This window comes from Echiichthys vipera (genome assembly GCF_963691815.1).
Source record: "Echiichthys vipera genome assembly, chromosome: 21".
In the NCBI taxonomy this organism is placed as follows: Eukaryota; Metazoa; Chordata; class Actinopteri; order Perciformes; family Trachinidae; genus Echiichthys; species Echiichthys vipera.
Window position 1 is genome coordinate 18,728,137 of NC_139846.1, and position 16,983 is coordinate 18,745,119.

The 16,983-nt window shown below is 40.7% G+C and overlaps 1 protein-coding gene across 1 annotated transcript in view; it reads left to right on the forward strand.

Annotated features, from left to right (window-relative positions):
* The first annotated feature begins 7,152 nt into the window (after window positions 1-7,152).
* The window catches only part of vav3 (vav guanine nucleotide exchange factor 3), a 98,987-nt gene continuing 89,156 nt past the window's right edge, over window positions 7,153-16,983 (forward strand). The window contains exon 1 of the mRNA XM_083936108.1: window positions 7,153-7,420. Within this exon, the coding sequence (XP_083792234.1) occupies window positions 7,214-7,420 (207 nt within the window). The 5' untranslated portion in view covers window positions 7,153-7,213. The remainder of the gene's footprint in view (window positions 7,421-16,983) is intronic.

Below are 16,983 nucleotides of genomic sequence, written 5' to 3' on the forward strand. Positions count from 1 at the left end.
ACAGAAAGCAGATTTTGTACAGTATATGAAGGGTAATTAGTTGGTCATGATTCGAGTCAAGGGAACTGATCGTTTTACATTTTACCTATAACATTTAAAGAGCAGCATCATGTTTGGAAGTCATCAGGAGATCTGTTTGTAAGGGACTGTATAGCCCCCTCGCTTGTTATGTGTTTCAGGTATTTTTATACTGTCGTGCTGCTATAGGCTTAATGTTGGGGGCATTCTCACTTCGGGAAGTTATAGGATTTATGCAACAGTGGCTGTTTTGGACACTCAGCATAATCTGACCGACTACATGGCACAACACATAGACTGTTTAATATATGGATGTAGTTTCCCTGACATCATCCACAGGTTGCTGAAGAGCTTTTGCGAAAGCTCAGTGTGGGCGCCTCTGTCCGTCGCCATTTTAGCAGTGCCAGCTCAACATGCTACCAGCTGATGTGAAAATGGGCACAGAAGAGGAGCGTGGATGGAGCTGAGGTGGGCTGAATGAAGCCTATAGTTTGTTAGCCATATGTGATGGCACCCACCTGTCACTCAAAGCAGCCACGCCCTTAATTATGCATTTTTTGTATCAGGCTGTTAACATGTTTATTTCTTCTGTAAAGTTTGGCATTCTAACATGGGGGTCTATGGGGACTTGAGCCAGTCTCAAGTGTCCACTGGACGACCTGCAATTTCTGGCACTTCCGAGTTGGCTTCATTTTTCAGCCCTGGAGCTTTCCACAGTTGTGCTTTGAGCTAAATGCTAACATCCTTATGCTAACACAGTTACGTGTAAACATGCTGAGGTTTAGTAAGTAATGTTTACCATGTTCACCATTTTAGTGTTGCATGTTAGCATGCTATAATCAGCTAATTGGCATTAAACATAAAAGTACTGCTGATATAGCTATATATAGATAGATATTTGATTAAGTTGTCAAATACTTTGTGACCAAATACCTGTTACAATGGCACTCAATGTAACTGTATAGAAAAATTACAACAATTCATCCCAAGAAGACCATGTCTGAACCAAATTTCATGACAATCCCTCTAGCAGTCATTTCACTCGCAACCATAAATGTCAACCTCATGGTGAATCTTGAAGAGAAGTCAGGGGGTTCATCAAAGTCCAAAGCTGGTGCATTTTGCCATTCTACTGACTGCACAATCAAAATGCTTTTGGAGATGCTGTCTGTCTGCAGCTTGAGGCAACAGTTCTCCTTTGTTGGATTTTTTGAGGCTGTCTACAAACATAACACTGGGGCTCACTGCTGTCACCCACTGGGCTTGGTGCTCCAGACATATGGACCGTTTCTGTGTATGACCTTGTGTCTGAACTCAAGATGGTTTCCCTTTAAAATCCAAAGGTTAAACACGTCATTTTTCAGTTAATTTGCACTTGACAAACCTTACTGCAACACAAAAAGGGAAAATTACATGTTGAAATAGCTTTCAATGACTTTCTTTGTCATTCTAATTTGTCATGCTCTCCTTTATATCTTCCAGCCTATTGCATCCATCCTGGCGGTTCCCCAGCTGATCCCCTGCAAGGCCTGGCCAAACTCCACTTATCCCCGGCCTCTCATGGGTATCCAAGTCATTGATTTCTCTTCTGGCCTCCTAAACCAGCAAAATAGAGTGTTAAGGGAAGGGTCAGGTAATCAATAGTAGTTAGAAAACAATGAACAAAAGCTGCTATAGTCGCCTTCAGTGTTACCTCTGCGTTATGATTGTGGATGTCATTCAGGAATAAAACTGAAAGTATTTATGCTATAGTATGTTTAAACTTTCTATATGTAGCCTACCAAAATCCTGCTCAAGACGTACTTACTGAAATTTTGCATCAGTAGGAGAAAAATTTGAATGAGCGAATGGAAGGACAGTTCATATAAGGGGCCTAAAAACAAACACATTAAGCTTCATTTAAATGCATGTACAGATAATCTTATAGTGCAAATCTACAGGAAATGGAGAGCATTTACTCTCTCTGGCAGGGAGATAACATGCCCTTCATAGAGGGGATAAAACTGCTGCACAAATAGATCAGCCTCTGTCACCAGATCGAGTGACACAATGAGCAGGATGAAGCTCTATAAATTACCGCCTGGCAGAATTTGCAAGAAGATATCGAAGGAGTGCGGACAATGTGGCAGTGCCCGCATGTTCGGGAGCTGCTGAGCTTTGAGGGCTTTGATCATCTGGCAGGAGAGCGGGAAGAGGAGGCGATGCCACTGCAATTTCATGCCAAAAACAAAGTAACAGAGAAAGAGAAAACATGCTGACCTGGACATAGTGCTGTGGTTCATCTGATGTCCTGGACTGTCACACTTTAACCTACATGTTTATGTTAAATTAAAAAGACCAAGAGTCTACAGCCTTGCTAGTAGCTCTCTGGTGCACAGTGGTGTCTTGAGCTAAATGTCAGTATGCAAACATGCTCACAATGACAATGCTAACATGCTGATTCTAAGCAGGTATAGTGTTTACCTTAATCACCTTTGAGCATGGCAGCATACTAATATTTGCTAATTAGTGCCAAAGATGCTATATAACTAAATATAGCACATTACAATGTACATACACATAGATACCGCATCCAGACTTGTCAGCCGCCGCCATCTTAGGACAGGGTTGGTTCAGACCTGTACTGACCATAGACAGTAACAGTAACAGTAGAGTCCTGTTAGACTCCTATAAAGTGAAGTGACTGTTCTGATATGGAATATGATAACGCTAGCTTATATCAGGTGCTTAGTCATCAATAGCACATCCGTAAGATGCTGAAAATGTTGTTTGTCAATTAGCTACCTAGTAGCCGAATTGTTCCTCAAACTTGTGGCGTTCTCCAAGCAAGTCATTTCCCATACACTACAATGTAAACGATAACCAACTTTACAGCAGAAATAAACATGTTTACAGATGGGTAAAGCTGTTATACTCTCGGGTAGGTTGGCCTGCTTTGGCCACACGTAGGCTCTGTCATTGGTACACCTTCATATATATATAAGGCAATTCTCAGTGTGCTGCCCTCGTATTCATGTTTTCTCATTAAGCAAAAAAGTGCTGGCCGATACTCTCTGCATTCTCAGGCTCTCATTATGCTTTCTGTCCCACATGTCCGCACAGAACAGGGAAAAGGTGTGTTTTCTTTGCACCCTCAACATGGAATTTGCTGCAGAATGACTTAAAACTTGGTTTTAAATCAAAAAGGAAAGAAATCGTGTCAAACTCCTAAGCATGTAAATGTTTTTAACGTTTTTAAATTGTTCCTGGTTGCAAAAGGGCTCCTTTAATTGTATTTGTGATTGATATGATGTATTGCAAATTGTGTTGCTTTTTTTTTCTTTAAAATGTTATTCTATTCTATAGCTTTTGTCCTTGTGTTTTTGTTTGTAACTATGTGTTGTAACTCTGCTGCTGCCTGTCTTGGCCAGGTCTCCCTTGAAACCTGGATAAATACAGGTTATAATAAGAGCAATAATAATAATTGACTCTCAACCCTTATGAAGTCTAGTTCTAAAGTTGTTCTGGAAGTAGAGCCGAAACACAGTTTTTTGCCAGGGACTGAAATGGTTAAACTCGACAGGAACATTGTAACAAAGGTTACAATTAAGATGAAACCTGATTTGACATTTTGCTCAGGATGCAAAGTGACAAAAATCCTCTATTCAAAATGCTGGCACGGCTGGAGATGACGCACAGCGGCTGGCTGTTGACTCGCTTCTCTGTGATATCTTTTATCTTTTGATATTCTCTTTTACATCCAATACCCTCTTATCGTGTGCCATCTTCTTGTTTTTGCTTATCTTCAGTGCCTCCATCAACGTTTTATCTCTTATTTGATTATTGAAGCATTTGAATTATGTACTGTGATGATGAAAAAAAAAAAAGCCCTGGCAATCAGATCACATCTGCCATATGTGCCCAGACATAATCACGCTGTTTCTTGGAAGCTCACATGGTTAGTCATTACCTTCTAATTTTGGTCCTACTCCAGGTTAAATAATCCAGAAATAGGTAAATCAATCATCCGTGCTTTGATGTAAAATGTAAAGCAATAATACCATGTTTTGATGCGAATGCCAAGGTGACACAAAGTGCTGAGAATATTGGGTTGCTGCAATTTTTGAAAAAGAACTGAGAGTATTGCAATCTCCCCAATGTATGCTTGTGTTACACTTCTGGCTTCCCCTCGGTCCTCCTTGTACAGCATTAATCAGAGGAATGCTGATAATTGTCTGGCTGCGTGGCTGTCCTTCTGGTCCGGGAGATGAAGCTGAAACAAGAGAAGGGCGCCGAGAGGTATGCCAGCATCCAGCAGCTAGCCACCTCTCCTGTCATCTGCGCCATGCCAGCTATGGCATCCAGTGTTGCAGGCCAGGGGAACACAACGCTGGATGCTCACAACCTCTGCTGCACAGACCACCGCCACGGTCTTGATTCGAATGAAACGTCAGGTAAACAAAAGATATGGAGACATTTCTGACATTCATCGAAATCATCTGCGCAAATATGAAGAGGTGGAGATGAGGAATTCGACATCCCAGAAGTGTTTGCGAGTGCAAAATGCTGGAGACTAATCTCCACAGCATTGTTTGCACAGGCCTGTGTTCATTCTCTGTATATGTAAATGTTTTAATTCGTTACCATACATTCTTCTTCTCCTTCTTCGTCTCCTTCTGCGCAGTTTCGCTTTGCTGTAAAGACCCTTCCCCTGCAAATCTTAACATCTCTGCAAATCTCGTTTCTTTCTGTAAGAGTAAATTAATCTTGTAGGCGTGGAGTTCTTCTCTTCTTCTCTTCTTATCTACCATCATTTTCTGCACATACTGTAAGTGCAGCCTCATGTAGCACTTTTAATGTGATTACCAGCTGTGCTATAGAGAGAGTTGTGTTTTCACATATTGGATTTCTCATCCTCTCACATTCCTGTCTTTGTTACGTAATGCATACATTTGTGCAATACATTCAGAATGCTAAATTTATCATGCTCAGAGGCTTAAATCCCTTTTTGAACATCACGATTCTAATGTTTATTTATTTGATCCCATTCACGCTACAGTCTTTATGTAGCCTTTTGTCGAGCTAATAGCCCAACAGGGATCAATAAAAACAATTTGAATTGTATTGCAGGTGCACTCTCTTGCTTCACTGGAAGCTATTCACTTGCAGTCTCTCACTTTGCAGATCTTCTGGATTAGATGGGGCTCAATGGCAACCTGACAGTGACAGAGAGTTCTACCATTCACATTTTTGGCCAAATTCCTTGTAAAGATGGAGCAACGACAGCTTGTGCATATTCTGTAATGACACACCATTCCCATTACTGAAGCGTTTAAAACATTTAATTAGATGCTCATGAGTTTAAACGAGCAGTCAGCAGAGTTTCAGTATTTATTCACACAGAAGCAATACGAGATAAAGCTAGCCTCAGTTAGACCATTTATTGTCTCTGTCACGCCAGTCATGCTCTTAGTGAGGTGATAAGCAGGGTTATGAAATTGAAAGAATGAATATGTAAGAAATATTAATGCTTTGTAGAAAAAGTTGTTCTTTTAACGCATATTTGCCTCTGTCTTGGGGTATTCCTTCTATATTCTCAAATCATAAAAGAAAAAATACCTCTTTATTATCATTATTACTACAGTACATTTTATATTACTGTATTATTATATGTTGTCTCTTCATTGGATATTTGTTTTGGGTAAAAATCTAAACGTGACATAGATAAATGTGTCATGGAAGTGATAAAAACAGAAGTAGTTCTGTTCACTTTCTCCAAAACAGAGGAAACAATGGCAGGGGTGGCAATCATGAACTGAAAATGGCTTCATTAGATGGAGGATAGAGACCTTTCATCGTAGAAAAAGCTTTTTGGTTGGCTGACACATACGTATGGGGAAAGAATAAAGAGGCAGGCGAGGGGGACTTAATGGCTCTGCCATTGTTTCGGCTTACGGGAACAATGTAACAATTAATGCAATTAAAAAGAAACTTTCCCTTCTAAACCAATGTCATATCCAACATCCTTTTTGGCTTTGGTCAAAATAAGGAAGCTCAATGCTCTCAAAATTCAGATTTGAATATCCCAAATGAAAATGACGACTCAATAAGGAAGCAAAGCAGAAAACAAGAAGGAGAAGGAGCAGTTTCACATTTCCAAATATTTTAAAATCATTAGCTAATGTGAATACACGTGTCATTTTTCATCCCAAACCTAATGATTCACTCGTGAAAAAATGAAAGGTTGAGATGCATCACTGAACAAGAACATGCAGCCATGATATGAAAATACAATAAAAAGCCAATACGCATCAAATGTATACAAACAAAACGTGTACCTGTAATGCACTGGTACTGTTGTTACATTTGATCATATAATAAAGTATTGATTATAGAAGATATCCCAGAAGATATGTGTACAATTATAGTGCCTATACTTCATAGACTCATTTACGCTCACCTCATTATGACTAATATCAAATGACAGTTTAACAGTGTATGGATTAAAGTAGGATATTGATAGCGTGACAATAAAGATATTCTATTCTATTCAATGGGTTTATTAGTCATAAGCCATGAGCACATCTCGTAATCTTACAGAACAGTAAAGTGGGTCCTTATCACAGGGATATGCACTTGTTTGGTTTGTTTAATCATTAACTTTGGATATTTGCATACAGACAGGAACTTGGACAAGATGCGTGGTAATATTATCTGTACAAATGAGGAAGTCAATTCATTTAATGCACAAGAAATGCACGTTTTTTTTAAAACTTTTTTTTGTTCTGGACGAATAAGCATCCCCTCATCTTATCCTCTCTTATTTGAATGATTGTAGGTTCATACAGTAGTCTACACAACGAGCCTATGGGTGACAAGCGGAAGAGGTGAAGAACTGGGTGAGGGGGAGGGAAGAGAGAGAGAGAGAGAGAGAGAGAGAGAGAGAGAGAGAGAGAGAGAGAGAGAGAGAGAGAGAGACAGAGAGAGACAGAGAGCAGGGTGCGCTCCATCCACAGCCTCAGTACACCGGACTGTCATCCTCCGCTGTTCTGCTGTGGTCCAGTTCCGTCTCCATCGGCTCTCACAGTTGGCGGATGTGTAGCATGGGTACGGGTTAAGACGCAGACTACTACCGAGCCGAGAGCAGTCGGACTTGCTAAAAAAACCCACCCAAGAACCCATTCTCTTAAAGCTCTGCCGGCCGAAAGTCACAATAATGATGGAGTACTGGAGGCAATGCTCGCTGTGGTTGATAAACTGCAAGGTGCTCCCAGCGAACCACCGGGTTACATGGGAGTCTGCACAGGTATTCGACTTGGCTCAAACCCTCCGGGATGGAGTGCTCCTCTGCCATCTGCTCAACAACCTGAGACCCCAATGCATCAACCTGAAAGAAATCAACCTCCGACCGCAAATGTCACAGGTAAGAAACGAGCGCACGCAGAACCCTGACGTCCGCTCCTCAGCTCCGTCCCCAAACTGCAACTGAAGCCCCGCTGGAGAGAGCGCAACCAGACATCATGAGGAGTATGCTAGTTTAAAGTTTCCTTGCTTCTCGGCGAATTGAACATACCTGCCAAAACACAACTAGAGCTGACTGTAAATGGAAGTAGCGATATGTTAAATTCGGCATTATATAATCCACAAATAAGCACTTGGTTTCAAGAATATATCAACTTTTTACATTTTTGGTCACACCGCTCGCTAACGCCCCCGCCGTGTATTCGGGTGGCGGAACACGGTTTAAGAAGTCAACAAATGATATTAGTTGGAATTAAAGGCAATGCAGTCGATAATAACAAGCGGAATGTATGCCGAATACAAAAGATGATCCTTATCACTGCGGAGGAGCTATAAATTGTTGCTTTATGACGTGAATACCTCAGACAGAAAGCAGAGAAACACTAAATTACCAAAAAAATGAACGGACTTTGGTAGCCTTCTATTGGGGCCAACTTGTGCCATTTAAAAGTCATACTGTATGCTTCAAAAACCTGATTTCTTTGATGCGTTAACTTCACTCTGTAGTGTAAGATAGGCTACTTACTGTGTTACTCATGGACAATGTTGGTCAACAGTGAACCGTTATACGCACAAAACAACGCCTCAATCTGCCCTCCAGGTGATGTCGATGCAGTGGTGATGAGGCTTTGTTGTAGGCTATCCTCATCAGATAATATGATTTATCTCATAGGATTAACAACATGTATAAATAATCAGGTATCTCATGAGAGTATCATTTTTTTGTATTAATAATTAATTATAATAAACTTTGTTTGGCTTCCCTCGTAGGGTAATATGAAGAAACAAAGGCAATCACCATCTATACTGAGTAGTGTTTTTTGTTTGCTTTTTATTGTTTATAGCTAAGTAATGTAACTCTTACTGTTCCACAAACAACCCCATCAACTGTAGCTAGAAATCCCACATATACGTAAATATATATAGATAGATAGATAGAGAGAGAGATATAGATAGATAGATAGTTAGATAGATAGATAGATAGATAGATAGAGAGAGAGATATAGATAGATAGATAGTTAGATAGATAGTGGAGAGCTGTGACCATGTGGTTCCTGTTTGCCAGATACCATCTGCTTCAATAACAGGACAGCCAGAGCCAGATTAACATTCACCTTCATAACAGTGAATCTGGGTGTCTGGCTCGCTGTCAACACGCAGTGAGGTAGACACTCACCTACTGAGCCTGCAGACCTGCTCTAGAAAATGTTGACAATACCAGTAACACAACACACACACACACACACACACACACACACACACACACACACACACACACACACACACACACACACACACACACACACACACACACACACACACACACACACACACACACACACACACACACACACACACACACACACACACACACACCATTAATGGATACTCTAATGCTCTCATCTGATGCAAAACAGGTAATTACGGTTTGAATATCAGTTTTGTGGATGTACTTCACAATCGATGGGGAGAGGGGGATTAGGCTTCTTTCCTGGAAAAGGCACATAAAGTCGATGTCACAGTGGGATGGTTAATATGATATGCAGTTACTGTTCCTTCACAATCTAATTGGGTATCCGCTGTTCAACTTGAGCATGCAGGACAAGCGGAGAGTTTTAAAAAGCACAGAGGATTCTAATGTCATCAATGGCAGTGGAAATAAACTGTCAAAGGATCTGTTTACTCGGAGATTTCAGAGAAAACCAGATTTGGCCTGTAAGAGGAGAGGCTCATTGGTCCATTTGCTGTTCGAAGTTATGCTAGCACCAATGCCATTTCTAAATGAGAGACATCAATAGGGCAGTGTTTGCCGTCGCCCATGACATAATAACATACAACAGAGCTGCCATGTGTGGAGAGGTTGTGAACCATATTTACGCACGGTGCTCGGCCTGGCCTGGCCTGGCCTGCATGGCCCAGACTGGGTTATTTATAGGCAGAGTTTGTTTTATTCATGGCTGGATGGCTTACTCACACAAGGCAGTGGTGAAGCTCCATTCAGGGGTAAATTAGTATTAGTATAAGCCAGTCCTATACATTTACAAAGTGCATACAAGTTCACGTTTGGGAGGACTAGGGTTTGTTATTAAAATGTTATTGAACTGCATTTTTCAGATGTCCTCTATATTGAATAGTGTATCTAGTTTGAAATATGTTTTATGATGTTTTAAGATGGTGCTTGTTCCCTTGCTGCATCAACCATGGGGGTTAGGCCTTCTCATGAAAACCACCTATTCTAGTTCTGTTTATTGCAAAAGCCCACAGATGTCAAGTGCATCACTTCCTGGTCACCATAGGATATTTGCTGTGGGACTTAACTACTTTATATGTATGTCAGTGGATCATGACTTGTGGCTTCCCCTTTCACACAGATTTATACCATGTGATACCAACTCCCTCTTAAAATGGGTGTCAACACCCCCCCAGCAACTTTCCTCCCTCTGTCTCCTCAAAGTTAAATTTACATAACTGAGGGCGGAGTTGCTTCCCTTTTATCCTGCATAATTCATGAGGGCCGTGGCAGCTACTTTGTCATTGGCCAATAATCACACATGGGACGCCACTGTGGACTCACCCATGGGACCAATGCGTTGGAAAGACAAAGGCAGTGAAGGGACAGAGCTACAAAGAGTCTGCCTGGCCTCCGTGGACGCATCTCTGAGGACATAAAGTGCCCTGAAGGGCAAGGCCGCTGTGCTAGCGTTAGCCGCGTAATTAAGGCACAATGCATGAGAATCTCTGGAGGCTTCACATGTGTGATGCTGGCATCAGCACAGACTGCTTTTCATTCTGCAACAGTAATTGTGTTTCAGAGATTTGTATGGGCTATATGGTCTGTCAGTTCTATATGTGCAAGGTCAACAGAGAGCGAAAGTAAAATTCGGACGCCGCTGATCACTTTATATACTGTTTAAACCATTTGTGCTCTTGTGGTGAAAGATACAGAATGATGCATGGGTTGTGTATGTGAACTCTGTGCATGTGAGCATGACAGGGTCTGTTATAATGTTTAAAGGTCCCCCATTATGCTCAATTAAGGTTCATACGTTTTTTTTCTGGGGGGGTTCTACGAGAACATGCTTATTTGTTTTAATGTTCAAAAAACCTTATCTTTCTAATACTGTCTGTCTGAATATACCTGTATTCAACTTATTTATGAAATGTCCCCCTCGTGAAACTGCTCTGCTCTGATTGGTCAGCCTTTACGGGTCTTCTGCATATGCACTCTCAGTGCCTCCGCAACATCATTGCAGCTGGGGAATGACTGTAGCAATACTTTCTACCTATGGACCTTTTCAACAAAATTCCATTGCTAGGCAACAGCCTTGGTCCTTGTTAACTTCCTGTCAGCTGATGTCATTTACATTCACTGCAACAGGAATCAAACTTGGACACATTTACAATGTTTATGTTTGCAACTTTGAAAAGGTCGATATATAGTATAGTTGTGACATCACAACAGTACAGAAGTCCTGACAGGTCTTTTAAAGACACAGTTTCAGAATACAGGCTGTGTGCATTTCTCTTGATTGTACGTTTTATACTTCCTCAACTTGCTTCATAATAAAACAAAGACATGATATCTCACTATTTTTAATATGAGATGTTTAAAATGAAGAGCTCAAAGTTAAGGTTCCAGTTAAGGTCACTGTAAAGCAAAACCCTCTTTGATCATAGTTTTACAGGTCTGTAATGAACCAATTACATAGTCTAGACGCATGGCGACCACGGCAACTGCTGCGATTCTCTTTCCTACCAGAGAAAACAGCACATAATCAGTAGTTGTTTTTTGTCTCACTCAGTCAAAAACAGGAGTTTAGCGTTAAGGGGAACTATGGATTGCTTGCCGTGGCGCAACGAACCGACCATGTGGTCATGCAGTCTTTCCATCCTTCTGTTTCTTGAAACATTTTTGTCGAAGTTCTGCTGAATCCGTTTTTACTGAGAACACTAGAGAGATATTTTCCAAACCCAACTTGTATAAGTAAGGATAGTAACCTCCTTGTATGGGTGTTTTTTCTGTCATAATGCTGCAAGCAAAGTAGTGTGCTAAAAACAAACTAGCTAGCAGAGTGAGCTAGCCATTGATACATTCAGTTCAAGCACCCAAACAGCTGCTTAAATACATAAAACTGAGGTTGTGTTGCAGTAAAAAAGCATATAATAAGGAAATTTGATTGAAATTTAAATCTTCAATCGTCCCCCTAACTTGTTAAGCCTTCTGTTGCTTTGTGCTCCATGACATAGGATTATAAACTGCGGATTCAGAGTGAGAACATTTGTTTCCAACCCACCAGCAGCTGATAGCTTTTCACACAGACCAGTTGTGAGCCTCAAACTGCACAGGAAATCAGGAAATGGAATAGAGGAAGGAAGTGAAACTAAACATGCCCTCAATCAAGCACAGACCAAAGAACTGAGATGTCAGACACAATGAAGAGAAAAGCCGCCGCTCTATTCACACAGTAAAAAAAAAACCCTAAACACTTTGCTCTTCATAGAGCTGGCATCAAAGACTTCGCTTCATTTTTTGGAAAGCGAAAGTGAGAGAAGGATGGAGTATGAGCAAGAGTCAGGTCTAATTTTAACGAGCAGCAGAAAGGGTTTCACTGAGCTCCAAAGTACATCAGTGCACCAAAAGCCAGAGCAAAGGCTTCTTAGATTTTACGCCGATTCAAAACCAACGTAGAGATGCTGTGAAGACCTAATCAACACGATTACGACTGAATTGTCTGCTTATTCTAATGGCTAGCAGGCACAGTTAGCATAGGCAGTATGTACATACAGAGAACCCCTGATATATATGGATTTATTACGCTAGAGCTTATTTTATGACAAACAATTAATGTGCTGTTTATGATATTCTTTTGGACAGGAATGCAGCAGGTTTGATTTTGACACTTGGAGACCTTTTCCGGGCATATCACATTTGCACATATAGTACACTTAAGAGATCACTATTATTCATTATACATGGTGCGCACATGTATATTTTGTAAAGCTGAGAACAAAAAGCCAGCTTCATACAGCGGGCTTCAAAGGCTCGCTCTTCACTTGCAAAGACAAAAGTTAGAGAGAGAGATAGAGAGCGTGGGAGAATGAGAAAGACACAGAGAGAATGTCTTGATTTCCCTTCGGTTAGTGCAGAATAAGACCTTTGCAAGCTCAGGAAACACTGCGATTCATTGTAAACACACAATAAGACGTGCCAAATGGTCGGATATAAAGACATTTTACTGTGTACATTTGATGGGTAGAGTTAGGGTTCAGATTAGGTCATAAAGTGTTATTAGAGAGGAATAGTGAAGGCTGTTGTGAGATTGTCATGGCAACTGAAATTGAAAGAGGACAAATTATTCTCATTATCAGGTTCATGCTTGTATTTTGTGTTTCTACTGGAACATGTTTACATGCTTTAATGTTAAAAAACATTATTTTTCTCATACTTAGTGCGTTTACTTGCATTTTAGAAATCTGATTATATTCGGGTTAAGGCAATACGACATGTTCTCAAACACCATGTAAACACCTTTCCCCTGTTAAAAGACCTGGATAACTCCTTCAGTAACCTGAGTATTCATGCATGTTGAGTTAAGGTGAGTTCATTTGTCTGCGTCTGCTCTCTCAGCATCTGTGCACCATCATTGCAGTCGGGGAATGACTTTAACAGCACGTAAGCGTCATTTTCTTCCTATATATAGTAGAGTTGTGACATCACAACCATACAGAAGTCCTTACGGTTCGTTTAAAGACACTTACTGAATACGGGCTACGTGCTTTTCTCCGTTGAGTGGTTCGATCATTTTAAAGTATATATACCTCATCCTGCTTCATAATCAAAAAAGAAATGGAACTCTAACAATACAATACAATACAATACAATATGGGACCTTTAAGTTACTCAGTAATAAAGTAGAATAAGGTCATAGATAATTGAGGTGTAACCATGTGAAGCGTTACTGCATACTGGTTATTTATACTTTATGTATCTCTTTATGTGTGTGTGAACAACAAAGAGTCATCAGATACATTGAGTCTCCTTTCTTTCTAATTCATATCCACACTCTTGGATAAGATGCACTGTATGTTTTCCTCCTAAACATGCTTTTTAAAATGTTAACAGGAATAGTTGCAGCCTCCAACCTCTAGTCTGAGTACCTGCTAATGTATTGCATTCAACAGGCGTTCATGGTGTCCATCAGTCTTAGATGTGAGAATGGAGTCATCATTAATACAGTATTATTGCCACCTGCTATTTTACAAATGTCTGCTATGGAAAAAGCCTATTGGAGACACAGTTTAAAATAAAGTCAAGAATGTTACAATCTACATCTAAGGGCCATTTTAAGCTGTTCCCTTTTTGAGGAGAATAAACCACTGCTATACTAAAGTGAAACTAATTCATATGCGAAATATTCTTTTTTTGTGGTGGGTGGCAAACCACAGCGCGGCATCTGAAGTTTTTAGTGCATTCCGCTCAGCTTTATAAGTGAATGCCACAAACCAGGAGACAGTCTTTAATACTTTCTGCATGCAGTCTGACTTTCATAAGCAAGTGGACTTTCAGAGTAAACTATTTTGCTTCTCAGAAATCATTTATTATATTGTAAAATTGTGAAGAAATTTGCCACGGAGCGAAGATTTGCCCTTTCTTCTTCCCTTGTTGTCCATCATCTTGTGTGTTAAAAATGTCTCCCTCTAGATTGTTTCTATGGGAACAAGAAGGAGTAATTATGTATCTGATTTCAGTGACCTTACTTCATACTTAACATTCATACCTTTAACCTAGTGAATTTGCATACTGATATTGCACACACTACAAATTGCTTGTCATTGGTATGCAGTGTGTGAGCATTCGGACACAGCATGTGAGCCCCTTGATGACTACCCCTGAGTTACTGTGGCTTGGCTGCCCTCGTTGATTCGTTTTGAAGAAAGGATTGCACCTGTCAGTGTGTAAACACCACATTACTGCAGCCATGCATGCCACGTCGGAGCCAGGCACCACAACCTTCCATTTACAATTCCAGTGCAGCGTAATGCAGTAACATTGGTTTGTGCCGCCGTGTCATCGAGATGACACGCATATCCATGTGCTGCTTTATGTACAGTGACGTGGACGAAGATTATGTTGTGCCCGTACACGTGCACAGAGCGAACTGACCTTTCATTTCATCACCAAGGTAACAAGCCTTCAACACAGCCAACCGGTAAAGGCCGTGGTCTAGTGCACTTTAAAGTATAGATAATGTATATGCTGATTTTATTAGGAGATATTCAGTGGTAGAGAATGTACCTGCAATCAATGTTTATGATGTTACTCAATTCTGCCATGGAGGGTTCAGTTAATCACTGTTGAGTGCTCTGAAAGCTCTGAGAAAGTCAATACTGTCTGTTGTCTTTACTGGCAAACAATCATCATCATAAGTGACATTTTAAGTGTAGTCGGGGGCTAACACACACCAGAGGACACCTCTCAGCATACAGTATAATTTTGACATTTTAAACAGTAACATTCACAAATGATGATAGAAGTTTTGACCACTGTTTTGTTGGCTTGGTGGAAATGTCAAGAGGCTATCGGAAGACAGCGAGCAGTCAGGAATTGTAGATTTAGATCCAGATAATACCGGCTTATAACCACGGCCATAGCCAGCAGCAGTCTGTGTGCAACCTTTTACTGTCAGGTTCACTGTGGTGGAAACCTGGAGCCAAAGAGAGTACTCTATCAAGCTCTACAGAAAGCTAATATAAGACTTCTATATATGCTGCCAAAATATACACCAATGGACCTGCATATACCTTTTAGCATAACATATGTGCAAGTGTGTGGACCCAGTGTTGGTGAGGTAACGCCTGCTGCATATTACTAACCCTGTGTCCTTTTCAGCAGGAACAGGTACTGTATGTATAAGGCGTCCTGCCTTGAGCAGCTCAGGGTGGAAGTGATGGATGGCTGTTGTCTATTGGAAATAGCAACATCCTTATTTGTGTAATGGAGACGGAGAGAGAAGGAGTAAGAATCCTAGCAAGAGAAATCGTAGTGAATCCATACATGTATGACGCGGCACACACACAGGGGTTAAGGGAAAGGGATAGGGCCATGTGTGAGTCCATCTATTGTTATTACCAATACACTATGTACAATTCTATAATGCACAGTTTCCTTGGAGGCTCTACCTTTCCAGAAATCCAAATATGTGAAAACAAATACTTTTTGGCAAGAAAATGGACAAACCTGCATTATATCAGCTTAAACGTTTGAGCTTAAAAAAAATAAAAAAATATTGTAGACATGGTCTACATGTAACATGGTAGACATGGTGTTCAAACCCCAGAGCAGTTGACCATGTTCTGTCAAGTACCACAACAGAGCATTATTCACACTTTTTAACACAATCTTCCAAATGTATGAAACAGGACGAGGAGGAGGAGGAGGGATTCTGTCTGTTCACCATTTATGCTTCAGCATTTCTGCATTCAGTGTGTACACTTTATTTAGCAAAGTTCATATGACATCAACCTTCCAATCTCCACTATCCTTACTCTTTATAAACCCTCTTGTGAGCTAATCACACACAGTTGAGCTAAAACCACTTGACCTGGGTTTCTGTAGCCAGGAGTGTTCATTTCTCACGCAGAAACAGTAATTCAATTCCCTTATCGAGTGGGGGGATGGAGCAGGCTTTGAGTATATGTGGGGTCATCGGGGTTAAAACCAGGATTTAATGGAAAATGGCTTCTGAGACGCTCATTGGTGTTGTGGGGGAGGTACAGGGCTGGTAGGGTGTGGGGTGGAGGGAGCCGGGTGTTCCTCTATTGCCTAATTGTCATTACATGAAAGCTAAATAAAAGCTTTTTTAAAATCCTACATGGTTGGTTCATCAGAAGGTCAGATTTTCTGTCATCTTCAATTCTTTCTGCGATTGTTCATTTTAAATGCCACCGCAGCTGATCACGCAGTTTTGGTAACCGTCATTTATGTTTCTAAGAACGACTTTGAGAACATAAAGAAGGATTTGCATGTTATTACATATGCTCATTTCATGTTCAGACGTGTAATCTTGGTTTCTACTAGCTAACATGCTTTAATAATCAAAAAACATTATTTTTCTCATATTGTCTGACTGAATATACCTGTATTCTCCCTCTGTCTGTAATGCTGTTTTAGCACCTGTCTCTTTAAGCCTCCCTCCTGAAAAAGCCCAGTGTTGCTCTGATTGGTCGGTGTTTACGGGTTACAGTTAACATCTGCACTCTGCGCTGTCTTCACAGCCAGGAAATGACTGTTGCAGCTCTTTCTACCTGTATATGGTATAATTGAGACATCACAACCGTACAGAAGTCCTGACAGCTTCTTTAAAAACCCAGTTTCGGAATATGGGCATTTCTCTGTGGGTGGAGTGTTTTTATGCTATAAAAGTAGTAATATAGCACCTCGCCCTGCCTTTTAATAATGAAGAC